This window comes from Coffea arabica, chromosome 3e (genome assembly GCF_036785885.1).
Source record: "Coffea arabica cultivar ET-39 chromosome 3e, Coffea Arabica ET-39 HiFi, whole genome shotgun sequence".
Classification (NCBI taxonomy): Eukaryota; Viridiplantae; Streptophyta; class Magnoliopsida; order Gentianales; family Rubiaceae; genus Coffea; species Coffea arabica.
In genome coordinates, this window is record NC_092315.1 from 19,439,721 (window position 1) to 19,455,581 (window position 15,861).

The 15,861-nt window shown below is 33.7% G+C and overlaps 1 protein-coding gene across 6 annotated transcripts; it reads left to right on the plus strand.

Annotated features, from left to right (window-relative positions):
* The first annotated feature begins 3,344 nt into the window (after positions 1–3,344).
* On the plus strand, positions 3,345–13,599 carry LOC113736620 (uncharacterized). Of its 6 annotated transcripts, none has more exons than XR_003459794.2 (7): positions 3,345–3,498; positions 5,585–5,681; positions 5,758–6,702; positions 7,940–7,977; positions 8,081–8,255; positions 12,619–12,788; positions 13,341–13,599. XR_003459794.2 is itself a non-coding variant. In XM_027263678.2 (6 exons), exons 3-6 carry the CDS (start codon positions 5,779–5,781, stop codon positions 12,631–12,633), a joined length of 1,152 nt encoding a protein of 383 aa, XP_027119479.1. In that variant the 5' UTR covers positions 3,345–3,498; positions 5,585–5,681; positions 5,758–5,778; the 3' UTR covers positions 12,634–12,972. The 6 variants fall into 6 exon arrangements, 2 of the variants coding, with proteins under 2 accessions (XP_027119479.1, XP_027119480.1); XR_003459795.2 differs by having other exon boundaries at positions 12,619–12,777; XR_011842031.1 differs by lacking the exon at positions 13,341–13,599 and adding an exon at positions 12,878–12,972.
* The last annotated feature ends 2,262 nt before the right edge of the window (positions 13,600–15,861 follow it).

A 15,861-nucleotide genomic window follows, 5' to 3' on the forward strand; every position in this document is an offset into this window, starting at 1 on the left:
ATCAGGATCTCATTCAATCTAAGAGTCCGCTTTACCGCTAGACTGTCCCTGGGGCCACATTAGTTTCTTTAGCCTTTCGCTTGTAACTTTGAAGATTGTAAGGAACAAGAAAGGAGATTTTCACCAAGCATGGCTAAACAGCTTTTATCCTTTTCTTTATTTCTTTAACATTATATTAAACTCTATCTTCATTATCAAGTTATTTGAGTCTATCGCTTTCTTTATGCCTAGCTAAATAACTTGATCCTTGGGTTAGGATGTAACCAATTATACTTTAATTTATGATGTACTCATGGTTAATCAATAAATCTTATGTGCATGCTATTTCATGTCTTTGGTTTTCATCTTTGTTATTAGAATGTCCTTTAATTGTAAAGCATCTAAGGTATTGTTTGAAAGACGAAAATTATTAATCAATGCTAGTTGGTAAAAGCATAAACTTTTATGTCTAACTCACAAAAATAAGGAAATACGTAAATCGTAATTTGCATAATGTCAAGTTCTTAATTACTCTTTAACTTATACTTAGGAGTGGTAATTCAAGACCTGATAAAACGACACGAACAAGACTCAAAAAGTACCTGATCAAAACATGACATGAAAGAATTTGTGTCCAAAATAGGTCAATCACGATTATGACACCAAAAAAAATGCGTTGTTGACGAATGACACGTTATTAATCCTTTAAACTTATGGGTTGATATGTTAATCCGAAACATACAACATGACATGTGACATACAACATGGCACAATTGTAATTTGAAGTACCATTTCTATTAGGGAATTTTATTTCTTTTGATACCTCTAGAATATACACCAAAACTAAAACTATACGACTAAAAAATAAAAACCAATTACTTGGTTTTCTTCCATACATGAACCAAATTTCTTTAAATTCGCTTCTTAAAAGTTTCCTTGTAATCAAAGTATTAGAGCCAAATTAAAAAAGAAAACAGAAGCCATTTAAAAATTAAGAATTCATACCAATTTTTTTTGGACAAGATTAAGATCTTTTAAACAAAAAAAAAAAGCATGAATTGGATTCCTTGCATATCTATTTATATCAAATTTATTTTTTTAATTTCCTCCTAAATCTGTGGTACAAATAGTGTATTCCTTTCTAAGTAGAGTACCCAAAAGTCTAATTGTTGTTTACGCTAAATTTCTTTACAGTATCTCCTAAATTTACGAGGAACTTAACTTATTGTTCGAGTATTGGAATCAAAAGATTAAAGACTTAGGACCTTTGAGAATTCATGCCAAATTTTTCAACCACAAATCAATAGTTTTGACTAAAAGTAGTTAGTAGTTTTTTTTTTTTTTTTCATATGAAAGAGCCTTTAATATTTGAAGCACAACTCCTGAATATTGGATACTGTAGTTGAATCTTCTATATTATTCTCTCTCTGACTTTTGGACTATGATTGAACAAAACTTAACATGTCGTAGAATTCCAAAGTAAAGTCAAGCAGAGATAACACAAAATTAATTAGTATCATGATTTATATTTATACACATCAAAATTTGAATTTACATGCACTATGATTCAAGTAACACACTTGGTTAAGGTCGATGCTTTAAGTTCATGGTTTTCAAGATTTTGTGATATTTCATTAGTAATTTCAATTTAAAAAATTAAATGGGTCAAACGGGTTAAAGACAACATGACACATTAATAAACAGATCATGACATGAACATGATAAGGAAGTTTAATATATCATTTATGGAACTATACTTGTCTAGCACGAACACGATTGTGACATGATACAAAAATGATACCTACTTATATTAAATAGTGAAAGCAGATTTAGACTTGTTATAGAGATGGTCATTATAGTGGTGAAAACAGGTATTATAAAATTAGGAGATTTCACCATAGTTTCATAGAATAATTAATTAATTGGCCAAGATAAAATCTTTTGTTAAGACAATTGTGGAAAGCCAAATTTCTAGAAGTTCTTATTTATTGATAACTTTGCATTAATTGATCTTAATTAATTTCGGTTGTTATTTCTAATTTGTTTTCTTGTTTTTTGTAACTTTTGTAACAATTCGTTGTCTACACAATAAAATAATTTGAAAAATTTTGGTAACTAGTTGTCTTTTCTCGTAGGATCGACGCCTGAATACTCCTTAATACTAGCGTATAGTTTGTTTTGTACACTTTTAAATGGAGAAGTAAGGTTAATAAACCTCAAACTACCCAAAAAAAAATTTTATGTGAAAAGAGTGCAAGAATATGCAAGGATAAATTTAACGTTCTTCGTGCAAATATTATTTTGGATAATTTTTTGAAAAACTATTGTAGCACTTTTTGATGTAATGTATGTAAGTTAAAAATGGTTGAAAAATGTGTTGATTATATAAGCAAACCAATGGGTGTAAATAGAGTGTAAATAATGTCCAATTCAAACAAACCCATTACAATGGTATATCTTTAGTATAGTTTCAGATGTTCCTATTGAATAGTGTGTCACAAAAAGTACTCATTCTGTCCCATAAAAGTTGTTATGGTTGTCACTTTTTCTTGTCCCAAATTAATTGTTATCTAAGAGAAGTCAACTTATTTTTTTTAATGAAATTTTGTTTTTACATTTCATGTGGTCCACCACTTATTCCCTATAATTATCAATATATCAAATAAAAGATGGCCCCTCACAAAAGATATAAAAGAAAGTAAAAATTCTCTTTCCTACTAGGATCACTGTACATAAATTGTACATTCAACAAATTTTATGGATCGTGGGAGTTGCTTTCTTAAGTTGGATACTGTGCCAAACTAAAATGCCCTCCGCAACAACTTCAAATATTATGAGGCATGTCAAATGAGTCAATATTCAAATTTAGTTAGACCCAATAGCAACTCATTCAAATTTTGTTTGCCAACTAACACATCAAATAGAAACGAGATCTAGTATTTGCTTTAGCCTCAATCTCCATCGAAGCTTTGCTCCACAGACACAACTTTTTACATTCATATACATATAAGAGAATTAATATTTTATATACTAATAGTGTATACATTTTTATTATTTGATACACGATACATAATTTAAATTTAAATTTAAAATTCAAATTTTGCATATACATTATGCATTCAATCGTAATAGTGTATACACTATCAGTGTATATAAGATTTATTTTATATAAAATTCAAACTACTAGATTTTCACTAAACAAAAGTTCAATTGAATCTGACTTAAAATTTTTTTTTCTAATAAAAATTTTGACAAAAAAATAAATAAATCAATTTTGAATAAAAACTTAAACTTGCTTAAAAAGTAAAACAAAAGAAATTATTAAAAAAAAAATTAAAAACTTGAAGCCTAGAGCGTACTATTAGTCTATTACATCCTAGCAAGCCTTCAAACCAGCACTTTCAAAAGCGGGGTCTGAAGGCTCAGTCATCCCTCCCCTCTTCTCTCCAACGGTCCAACCCCAAGAGTTTGAAGACACCCATTAGCTTTATCTCATCCCCGTCGTTATCTGCAGAGAAGGTAAGAAGCAAAAAAGAAATATGAAAAACTCGAGCTCTGTTTGCAGTTCTTGTAAGAATTATGATACAGTTTCTTGAATAAATTTTTGCGGTTTTGTTTTCAGAAAGTGTCTCTGCGTTGAGGTCTTTTCTGAATCTATGAATCTCATTGAGATGGGTTTTACCTTTTAGTCGACACAAAATATCTAGAACTTGCTGTTTCTTGGTAGTATATTGAAGTTTTGGATTTTGAAATGCTCAAGATTTAGTGAGCCCACTTCTTCTGATTCAAGATTTGTTGTAGATATGGATTTTAGGTTCCTTCATCCAATGAACAAAATAACGGGTTGGAAAATTTATGTAAGAGTATGATGTTAGAATTATGGTTCCTTTTCTTGCTCTAGATTTGAATTTTCAAAGCTAGCATAAGAAAATATATGAAACTTGATAGGCGGTAAGTTAATTCTCTGAATGTAGAGGTGACAGAGTTCTGTTTTCCTATCCCAATTATGGGTGATTTGTAACTTAACTAAATTTGGTGACACAGTTAGCTTTGATTTAGAGCAGTTGGTTATGTTTATGATGATTTGCATCGAGGTTGTTTTTTCACGGGTGTACATCATCCCAAGTCTTTAAAGTGTTTTCCTGTACAATGAGAATAACATTCAGGTGGGGAGTCGATTCTCAGGAACTATCTCGACTGTCTGGTGCAATTGCACCAGCAGTTGATGGTTGAGAACCTCCTGCGTGAAATTGAGTGGAAATTGAAACTTGGGGTAATTGTGGAAACGCGGTAGGACTGGCGGATGAACAGAGGTTGCATACAGAGTGAGTGTATATTTGTTGTTGCAGTTTCTCATTGTCTCAGACAATTATAACTGGTAGTCGTTGAGACCCTTGATCCAGTTGAGAAATGCTTGACAACTCTAACAGTGACATAGGAATAGAGTTTACCTGCAAATATGCAAATGTTATACTCCGCTAACCATTATTAAAACAGTATCTAATACTTATATGGCTTAACCAACGAAAAGCCAGAACAATGACAAAAAACAAGTGATAATTGATGAAGCAAAAAGGTGATATGGACATTTGATTACTTGATACTTTTTTGCTTACTTGTATACAGAACAAAGAAATTCCACCCCCAAAACAATCTCTCAATTTCTCTTTAAGGAGTAAAAAGTGTAACTTCTAGGTTACAAGCTATTAGCTAGTGATATGGTTTATGTTTTCCTCTGAAGGCAACAGTATGAAGGACTCTTGTTTGGTCATTTCCATTGTCAAAGGAAGAATATTTCACCACAAATCTCTATCTTACTGAAATTTTATTCTTGAAATAACATTAGCAGGTTCCATCTTCAATATGACTCAAAAGACTAGTTATTCATTTAATCATGCATTAATGGAACTCTAGATGCCTAGGTTTAGTGCTTCTGTTGCTCCTTAAGCAAAATCTCTGTTTCGGTTGGAATGTTTGCCTTAGATTATTGCTTGAGTTGTCTGGTTATTTGTCAAGTTAAAAATGTGTAAAGAGCTTGTGGATTATTCAGGTGATGCTGTAATGTCTTCAAGAAAGTAACAAAGATGAGCTAGATTTTTGAATTTACAAGCGGTGGACTCCTTTGCATTAGTTGTTTAATGGTTATTCTCAAGCACTACGGAGAGTGAAATATGATTTATTTCGCAATGTTTCACTTCAAAGAACGTGCTGCTGAAATTTTTGAGCAAAATATTTACCAAATAAATTTGTTTCTACATATATTGTCGCATGATATAAGATCAACTGTATCCTTAAGTCAACTCCATCAACGACCACTGTGAGAGACAAAAGTTGTTCAAAGTTATGCTATTGATTTTTTAAGGTGAACCTTGGGACATCAGTTAGGTCCCTGATTATTAATATGGTAGCGATTTGCTCCATAACCACTGTAGATATTCTGATTTAAGGGTCTAATCCGCTGGATTCTTTCCAGTGTTGCAGTGGTAAGAGTCTACTGCACTGGATTTCCCGCTTTCTTTCTTGTGCAGCAAAACAGACTCAATTACCTTTTATCAGATTACTGGGATTGTCCTTTCAAGGTATCTGATTACTTTTCTTGTCGCAGATATTTACTTGAACCATAAAAGGTAGTGGAGAGTCTTCTTACAACATCTGAAACTGTTTCTGCTGAAGCAGTAATAGGAAAGAGGCTATTTGTGAAGGTAAATTTATGTTTTTGAGACAAGTGGCTTCAAAATCTTAGGGTTATCTCCTTGAGCATAACAAATTTTGCTTCAGAAGGGAAGTCCGACTACTGATATGCCTCAGATTCAGGATAGAACCTCTGGAGATCTCCTGGAGAATGCCTCTGGTTCTTCCGTGAAGTCTACAACAGTTCGCTTTCTTGAGTTTTCTGTTTTCTCACAAGAAGGGATCAACCTTGTTGTTGATATCAGTTCAAGCTCATTGGATTCGCCTAAGAGATATGAAAATGAAGTCTGCTTGTGTCAAGCTTTCCAGGAGAACAAGTTTCAAAGCTTTCGTCAGGAGCTTGAATACTTGCAAAAGAACTGTAAACAGATAAAGAGTTCTTTGACTTGGAGTACAACTTCAAAGACCACATCTGGAAGTGATCATGTGAAAATTGACTCATCTCCAAATTCACTGAAAAGAGAAAATGAACATTTGGTGATTAATTGTCCAGATGGGGAAAATGGGTCTCTGGAAATGTCTCAAATGAAAGACTGCAAAGTTGTTCGTGAGGTTTCAGATGCTGTGGAAAAACAAGAAAATCCAACTCTTTGCGAGCTTGATTTAGTTGTTGTTTCTGACACGACCTCAAGTACAAGCTGTGAGGTAATAGAACCTTCTTGTGCTCCCCAGGCAAAATCAACCTGCAGTTTCGTGGAAAGCTTAGCAGCAGATGGATCAGAAAATGCAACGGATTGCCAAAGTACAAGGCTTTGGAATAAAACTTACAAGAATGCAGACATACAAAGCCATTGGAGTGAAGCAAATCATGAAAATCTATTTGATGCTTCTTCAGCAATTAATACGCCTGACGTGCAGTCATCAGAAGATGCAGGCCTTCAGAAAGATGCAGCATGTTCTCCTTTTATCTATGAGCCCTTGCTAAATCCTTTATATAATGTGGAAAGCACTAAAATGGAAGGGGAAGTATTGGAGAATTCTCTTGAAATTGACCAAAATGGTCATTTCAAGTCATCATCTGTTGTTGGAGAGGTAACATGTTTTTTTTGCAATTACTATTGTAGAGTAACTTTCCTGAAATGATACAGAATATTTGCTTAGTCCTGCTTCAACAGCTATTTCGAAAGGTCTTCTGTAGTTATTGCATTCTGAGAACTCTGTTTCTTCTGCAATCTTTTGTCTTCTCTGTCCTCTTTCTTTTCTTCCCATTTGGAGGCAGGTATAGAACTCTATAAGGTGCTGCTTTTATACAGCACTCTTGATTGCTTACTTTTTATTATCTATGTATCAGGTTTCTTTTCTTTTCTTTTTTTTTTAAATTTTCATGGCATTTGAAACTCAGACTATTACTAAAAAATCCTGTTTGGTTTTGTTTCAGCTTTCTGTTTGTCAATATTTTGCTTTGGTTTTTTCCTGTCAACCCAGGGCATGCTATGCCAGCTACCTGTTACTGAGGACCAGAGGAGCCATAAAAGTCTTGCATTATTTTCATTTCATTCCATCTTAAGTCATTATTTCTCTTATAGTGTTCAATACTGATTATGTATGCATGGATTGGGAATTTTGCCTCCTTTCCCGTCATCTTATTTCTAGGCCTGGAAAAGAAAAACAGAATCCTTGATTGTAGGATTAATTAGCCTCTTCTATCCTTCTAATTTCTGTTGCTTGAGCTATCTTGCGTCATGCGTCTCAATTTTCTAGTCATTCCTTTTGATTTTATATGCATGGGATGTATGCATGAAAGTTAATTTTCATTCTTGCCAATGTAACCGATACATTCTTATTTCTCTTTCATGCTTGGATCACACTTCACATGGGTTTTGACATCTTTCATATCCATATACAAGTTCATTGTTCTACATATTATGATCTATAGTTTGCTGGTGTTTATTCCATCTTTTGCTCTTCTTCCCATTCTCTGGGCCCTGTTTTCCACCTTAACCGCTCAAGATGTGTGGTGGTTGTCTGTAGAAAAGGTTGTTTTATGAATATACTGAAACTCTCAAACTAGGAATGTATCATCAACATCAAAGTGATGGAATTATATGCAAATTACCTTGTGTTAATGAATCGAAATTTGCTTTGCTTCCATGAGATTAGTGGATTGTCATCTTTTTTTTTTTGTGTTTTGTGCTAACAAAATATATCATCAATTTGACCAGAAAGTTACTAGCTATGGATCTTTGACTTGCATTTGTGATCTTCTATTTTGTGTTGCTTTCTACAATAGTCCATGTCAATGTCACCTGCAGTATTTTGCCATTTTCAGGCCTGGAGCTGTAGCGTTAATGACATAGAAGCTTCAAGGTAATAGTAACTTGTTGGAAAAATTTTATCAGAATTTGTTTGATACAGTCATCTAAGCAGAGATTTTTGCTGTTTTGCTTTGTTAATTATTATTTTTTACCAGTAAATCAGGAAACAAAGCAGAAATGTCCATATCTGATGGAGGATATAAAAGAAAGAGACAATGCTATCAATCTGACAAGGTTTTTGGAATTTGTGGTGGAAAAATTTTAAGAAGGTCAACGCGTCGTCATAGTAGCAAAGGTCTCCCAAGAAGATCCAAGCGGCTTTTTCCTAAGGTTTGCGTTAAATGTTCTTAATGATAGGCATCTAGGCAGATGATGAACACAACTCATACATGATTGGCTGATTTCAATTCGACTCAAGCATCTTACTCTGCTTAGAAAATGACACTTAATAATTTCTCCAACGCATCTTTGAAGAAAAATAGTGTCTCTGAGGGCATCTTGCAGGTTGAATGCTTAATAGAATAACAAGTCGGTGTCATGTTAGTATATGTGCCTTGATCTTTACTTCGCACGCCACAAGATAGGCTTTCAGTTAGCAACAATGATCACATCATTGCTTCTCTTCAGTAGTTGGAAGTCAACTATTCTTGCATCCTTTTGTGTATCTAAAATAAATGGAATAAAAAAAACAACTGTCAGAAAATACATCCAAAACTTGTTTTAGTTCACTATTTTAAGATGTTAATCAAGTATAGTAAGATCACGTCAGAATCCCATTGAAGAAATTAGTCCAGCATGTAAAGGAGTCAGTTGTTCTATGACAAAATCAAAATTTGAAGTCAGTTAGCTAGCTTGATGTATCTGCAAGAACAGGGTCTAACATCGTTATCTACCTATCCAAGTTGTTTGATATCGGTGTTCAATCTTTTGTGTTTCTGAGACTAGGTTACATATACACATCTATGTTTTAAGAAAGAAAAAGAAAGAGGATGGATAAACATGTAGGTGACTGTCATTTAACTTTTGCCCAGCAAAAATTGAGATTGTTTCTGCCAAGTTAGCTGAAGCAAGAATTTATATTGTATAGCTCCCCTTTAGACAACTGTCTCAGTGCAACGGGACTAGCATGACATAACCGTTGATGAGTAGAAAAATCATTACTGTTACGATGCCTGTGTTAGAGATGCTATGCAGTCGGTCGCGCATTCACTTGCTCTTGTGAGCTGGATATGTTACCAAAATAAATGCAAGAACAAGCGAGATTTCTGATTTGTAGACATATCTACCTCGAAATTTCCTTTGAGTGATAGATATGGAAGTGGAAGTGTGGCATGAATACCATCTGTTGTGTCCCCTGTCCTTTATAAAAATATCTTGCCCCCTCTCCTCCTCAAGTGATGTCCCAGATGGATGCCCACTTCCCCTTTTTCTACAAGATTTTAGTTAAAATATGTACTTTTGCATTAAAGATGATAACAAAGAAGAGTCTTAACAGGCAAAAAATATTTCATGGTGATTAAGTTTGAAGCCTAAATGGATCATAAACCGCTAAAAACAACCAGGAATACTAGTGTTTTGATAACCGGACCGGACCAACCATTTCGACTGGTCAAACCACAAACCAGCCATGGCACCGGTCCGGTTCATTGGTCAACCCAGAAAATCAATTGAACCAGTCCAACCTGGTTAAGAACTTATCGAGTGGGTCAAAATCGCTAAAAAACCAGACTTTTGAACCGGTTCATACTAAAATTTCTTTTTAAAAAAAAAAAAAAAATTAAAGTCAATCAATTTACATAATAAATAAAAGAATATAAAAGAAAAACATTTCAACCGGTTTGAACTGGTTTGGACTGTGAACCGGAAGCTCATCCGGTTCAGTTAATTCTCCAGGTTTAAAAACATTGAGGAATACTGGTTATACAATCAGCATCTTTCTCTCAACAAATAAGTTACATTATTCAAATCAGAATTTTAAAAACAAAAATTTTCAAATCAATATAGAGTAGGTGTGAAAGAAATAAATGCATGATCTTAAATTATTCACTATCAGCAAAATTTTCTTGTATCAAATGTTTTATTTTGCTGCTGATAAAAAAAAATAAAAAATATCTGGTATTATTTTACTAGATGATTCAAATTACGTCTGAAGGTGACCAGAGAAAAATGAAGACAAAATGAAAAATGTTTATGGCAAATATGGGGCCTGCTCCAAATTCATTTACGTAGTTGTGTGATATTTGTACTAATTTCAGAAGAGCCTTTGGTGTTCTACCCAAGAGTCTTCTCTTTCTTGATATCTTTTACATAGATGTCATGCAGCACCAAGAAGCTGCAATGCATAATAGCATGTTGGTTTCTCAATTTTTACTTTTGTACCTCATTCTTGTGCTGTAAAACGTTCTGACTTTAGTCATTTTCTGTTCTCCATTGTCATGTTTCACAATCGTAAAAGTTTAGCTCTTGAATTGTGGCAAATATAAGATACAGTTGATAGCACCATGGCATAAGGATTTAGACCAAATTGTGTTTCAAAAATATGTTTACCTTAATATATTTGAAATATAATACATCTAGTTGTCCTTATGTCACTTAATTTTGTCCTGCTCACAACTGATATTCCATTACAATCATTAATGAAATGCCTCAGGTTTTTATTACAAAAGAATTTCCTCCTAGACTTCCTCAATCCAATTTTATTTGGCTGCTGCAAAACAAGACATTGTTGTTTTAGTTGTTATTGGATCTTTTATTACGCCTAAGAATAACATATACCTTAGTTGTTATTGAATCTTTTATTACGCCTAAGAATAACATATACCTTTGTTTCATTCATGAGGCACTCTACTCCACAAGTTATACGTTAGGCTATTGGCTTCCTTGTCTCTAAACCTGGCATATATTCTACTATCTTTATGTAATGGCAGTTGGAAATTACGCGAGTTTTGGAATGTAACTGATCCAGTGAGGTTTTGATCTCTATTGGCTTTAATCCTTTCTGTATAAGGGTACATATATACCTAGGCACAATAATATAATGTATTTGATCTCTGAGCTAGCATGTAAGTTATCACATTCACACACAAGAGTTAAATGAAAGAGATTCTACAGCTTGAGGTGTGTATTATTTTCCTGATGCTTAGCACAAACTGTAATGTGATACACTTTTTATTGTTTACTTGAGTTTTGTTTGTGCAAGCTAGCAAACGTGATCTGGTCTTCTGTTATCTGCATCTCAATATTTCCATAAATTGCATAATAAACCTCAGACACATTTATGGAAATATTGAATACTGAAAAATTCTATTATTTACCTGAGCAACTTGAAATATTTTCATTTGTACATGCAGTTATTTACATATTGTGTGTGTGTTTCTGTTTACTTGACTGTTTTGTCTCTTGATTATTTAATGGCTTGGAGGTGGACATTACCAGAATTCTCGTCTTGCTGAGTTATTTTAAGAAATGACTGTTTATCAGAAAGTCAGATCATGATCTCATTCTTTTGAGTTTCCTACAATAGTTAGATGCTTATATTGATTACCCACATGGATAACTTTTATTTCTCAACAATGATGACAATAATCTCTGCTCGCGGAGTTACTTTCTCCATGCTGATTTATCAATTCTAGTTAAGAGCAAGATTTCTTACTGTGGCAAAATGATAGCATTCTTTTTCTGGGTTATATGGTAGCAATAGTGAACCACTATGACTCTGATCTTTGGAGAGCCACTTCCCTACTATGCATAACTAAACTAAAAACTGTCTCACCTCATCAGGAGGTATATCAAAAATATGAAGCTTGATGATGAAAATGTCCTATGTGAAGCTTACCTTCTGTTCCCAGTACTACAATTTTTTATGATGGCAGCAGCTGGATGCCATCTATGCTTACCTTGGCTTAATATCTGAAGCCCAACTCCCATACCAGCTGAAGGCCCTTTTTGATTACCCACAATCCTGCCATATTGATAGATCAATTTCATAACTTTCGAGAATGACCTTTAATTCACACACCCGTCTCATCCCTGACCACTTCTCTGACAGCCACCGATCCACTATGATTGTGAACATATCCATCAATGTTAGCTTCGCTGAAAATGGAGGAAAGTTCCCTGTCACAATCTGTTCTTTTCTCTTACTTGAAGTTTAGTCATATCAGTCATAAGATTTACATAAATTGCCTTTTGGGTTCATGTAACATTCTCATTTCTAGTATTTTTCAAGTGAATCAATCGTTTGCTAGCGCACAAACTGTATTTAACATACTCTTTGCCGCTCTAGATTATAAGAGCTCAATCCTGTTCTGGCTTGTTTTTCAGGAATGCTTTACCTGTGATATAACACAGGACAATATGTTTGTAACCGTACCTGAGAATCAAATGCAAAGCCGATTTGGTCTTTGGTTGTTTTGTTGCTTCAAACCATAGCTTGGTCACTGTATATTGTTGCTACCAAGTCTGTGCATAGTACGTGTCAAGTTAGGACAATTTTGTTGTGTGGAATGTAGTCCCATTGTGGTTGGTGTCTCAAATTCAATCTAAATGTTGCATCCCTACACTGTATTTGCTTATTTGCTACAAAAGAAACCCCTACTTTCTGTTACTAGAAGTATATACCTCTTCCAAGTTTGTTCATGTGTTGTGTGTATGCCTTCTATTTGCATGATTTAATCTTTTCTTATTTTTGCAGCGACTTTCTGATTGAACTTGCAAGGCGTTGGAAACTCTGGGATAGTTGTACATTCAGGATTTTCAGTGTTCGAGTTCAGATTCACGGAAGTACTTATCCATATCTAATAAAACCTCTGAAGAATATTTCTGGAACCTTACCTCAGTTGCTCTCATCTTTGTGAGTTAACAGTAAGATCGATCTCATGATTTTTTATAGCAAATTCCTTTCAGCATTTCACTCCCTATCTCAAATTATTGAATTCTGAATTTTATTGTAGCTCTGAACTAGTTTTGGAGAAACAACAGCGACTTACTGTAGTTTACAGCAACAACAGAAAACCTTTCTTATTCAAAACGCTTAAATTAGACCTAACATCTTCCTTTTTTTTATTGCACGGATAGTTGCTTCTCATTTTTCTGAATCTGTTTATTACTTCTGTTTCTCCTCAGTGGCACTATTTCAGTTAGTTTGCCTCTTATGTGGGTGGGTCTTCATGTTTATGAGTAGATTGTATTTGTACTGTCTGTTGGTTTTGGATGAGTTAATAATGTTAAGCAGGGAATCAGCTTCTCAAAGCTGAAAACTGTTGAACCGAAAAAGTGAAATGAGTCAGGTTTCTTGATCAGACTGCAACCCATGAGAAACAATAATTTTTTGCAAACCTCTTTCACAAATAAACCGAAAAATTTCCTACATTGATTTGGTTGTTTTTCAGTTAACAAGCGTCCTGTGTTTGACAGGTTTCTTCATTCTTAGAAATCAATATTCGTGCTTACAAGAAAGAACCCACACGGTTAAGCTGATTTAGTTGTTCATATGCCTTCAATTGTTTTGTACGTTGTAATAACAATGTAGGAAACTTCGTATGTTCTAGTTTTGCCATCACTTTCTTTTTAATTGTTGTAATGTTCTTTGTAAGCTCAGCAACACTTTTCCCTAAAATATCTTAGATGCAAGTAATTCGTTGAAGAATGATGTAATAAAACAATAATTTGATCTCGTCTTCCTTTTTTTTTCCTTCTTTTCTGTGAGTTTCATTCGTACTTGTGTTGACAATCAATGAGCCACCATTTTATTGTGCAATTGGCATTTGATTGAAGTCGTGTGTGAAATTCTAGCTATAATCCAGAATTAGCTCTTAAAAAAAAAAAATCCTCCATAGCAGTATATTGTCAATAAATAAATATGGGATAACCTAACAAACTTCAATCTTATCTAAACCACCAAGTTTAGTGCAACTAATGGGAAGCTATTTGATAAATCATATTCCCTAATCTCAAGTAACCAACGTCTGTGATAGAGTGGAGGTTGAGAAATGGTTTCTAACTTATCAGAAATTTACTTGTATGGTATGTCTTTCACTGATTAATTTCTGTCTATTAGGAAAACAAAAAAAATGTAAAACAGTTAGGAAGCTTTACCACAAAAACATGAAGTAATATAGGAGTTGTGGGATGAGTGATTAAGTGGAAGTTAACCACAATATTCATGTTATCTCTTTTTTTTTTCTTTTTTTTTTTTCCTTTTTTTTCGACAGTCATTAATAGTCTATTCTACACCTATTCCTATTCTAACCTATTTTGGGGGAATTCAACTAGGTCTATGGGGGGCCGACGGGGACTACACAATACTCATGTTATCTAAAACTAACTATTTTGACTTTTTCAGTTATTATGTATAATATATATTCAACCCAACCACTACAACTATTTACTAGAAAACTTCAACCGAACTACTACAAGTACTAATAGTGATATTTGGAGTTCACTGTCATATTCATGTCATTCATAGTGATTGGTATTAATACACTCTTCTTGTGGGCAATGGTGAGAGTAAACACATTAGAGCAATAACTACTTTTGGTTAATACGAGTGAGCTTTATTCCTTGGACAATTTCATTCTCCTAAAAAGAGAGTTTTGAGAGTGGCGGGCTTGGAAGAGAAAGAAAAACATGAGAAGGTTAGAAGGGAAGGAGATACCATGAGGAGAAGGAACTGATTGTCTCAATGGGAACGAGTATGAGTTTATATACCCATGAAGTACTTCATTTTAAGACCTTATTTGTTTGTATAAAATTTTGCATAGAAAGTCCCCCCTATAGTATGTCTGGACTTTGGTATATTTTTGAGGTTATCAAACATAGCCTTAGCAGTAATTTTTGGTAGCTTAAGGCTTGATAGTTATCGTGAATTGCTATAGAAAATATAATATTTAAGAATTTACTTAAAAGGGACAGAAGGGATAATGAGGAATTGAGTAAGTGATCACTTTCCCCAAAAAAAAAAAAAAAAAAGACTAAAGCATTTAAAGGAAAAATAAAAAGGAGTCTGCTTCCTTAGTTTGTCCACGTATGAATCAAAGCCTAAGATTTGAGTTATTCGCCTTTACATGCATAAGAGCATATCTAATTTTGGATTGAATACTTAAGACCGTGACCATGCACTCAATTATTGTTGTTTGGGGAAGGGAAGCTTTACCAGTGAATTCTTTATATATTGTTTGGTTGGACCATGGTCTAGAATCCATTTTGACTACACTGGGATTTTGTGCAAAAAAAATAAAAGAAAAGGGAAAACTATTTGGTTGGGCTAAAATTTTAGAGGAGAAGGGAGCAATCTTGTTGTTGGATACTAGTAGTTTATTGGGCATTGGAAGAAGAAGTTGAGGGATTTGTGAATGTAATGTATGTCTTTGTTTTGAAATAATTGTAATTGGCTCACAATAAACGTTATCATTCTTCAATATTTTCTTTGTCAATCCAATTTCACAAACTTTATAGACAAGATAAGAAGTCTCCAAATGTATTCCACGTTAATTAGTTAGGTGAAAGACCCTTGTGACTAAAATTAAGACATAACCTATAGTGAGTTATAAACACGAATTATTCAAGGTATTTACACGATGGCCAAATAATAAATTGATATCATAATACAAGGTCGAGGTTTTCTAATGGTTTTACTAAAATTTGAATTTCTTAGCAAGCCATTTTCAAGAAATGGATCATCCTTGTCATGGCCAAAATTTTTAAGAAATGACCAAACTATGGTAGTCATTGCTTAAACAAGTCCAAACTTATTGCATTAATCAGTTCTGCACAAATAAATCTAAGAATGTTTTTAAAAGCCCAAATTAATCTCCCAACTCAAGTTTAAATAAAAAGAACCCTATTATATGGATGAACGTAACTCTAGGGCCAAGTTCGAACTCAAATCCAGCCCAATCTTAACTGGACCGTTTCAACAAATAAATGAATAAATAAA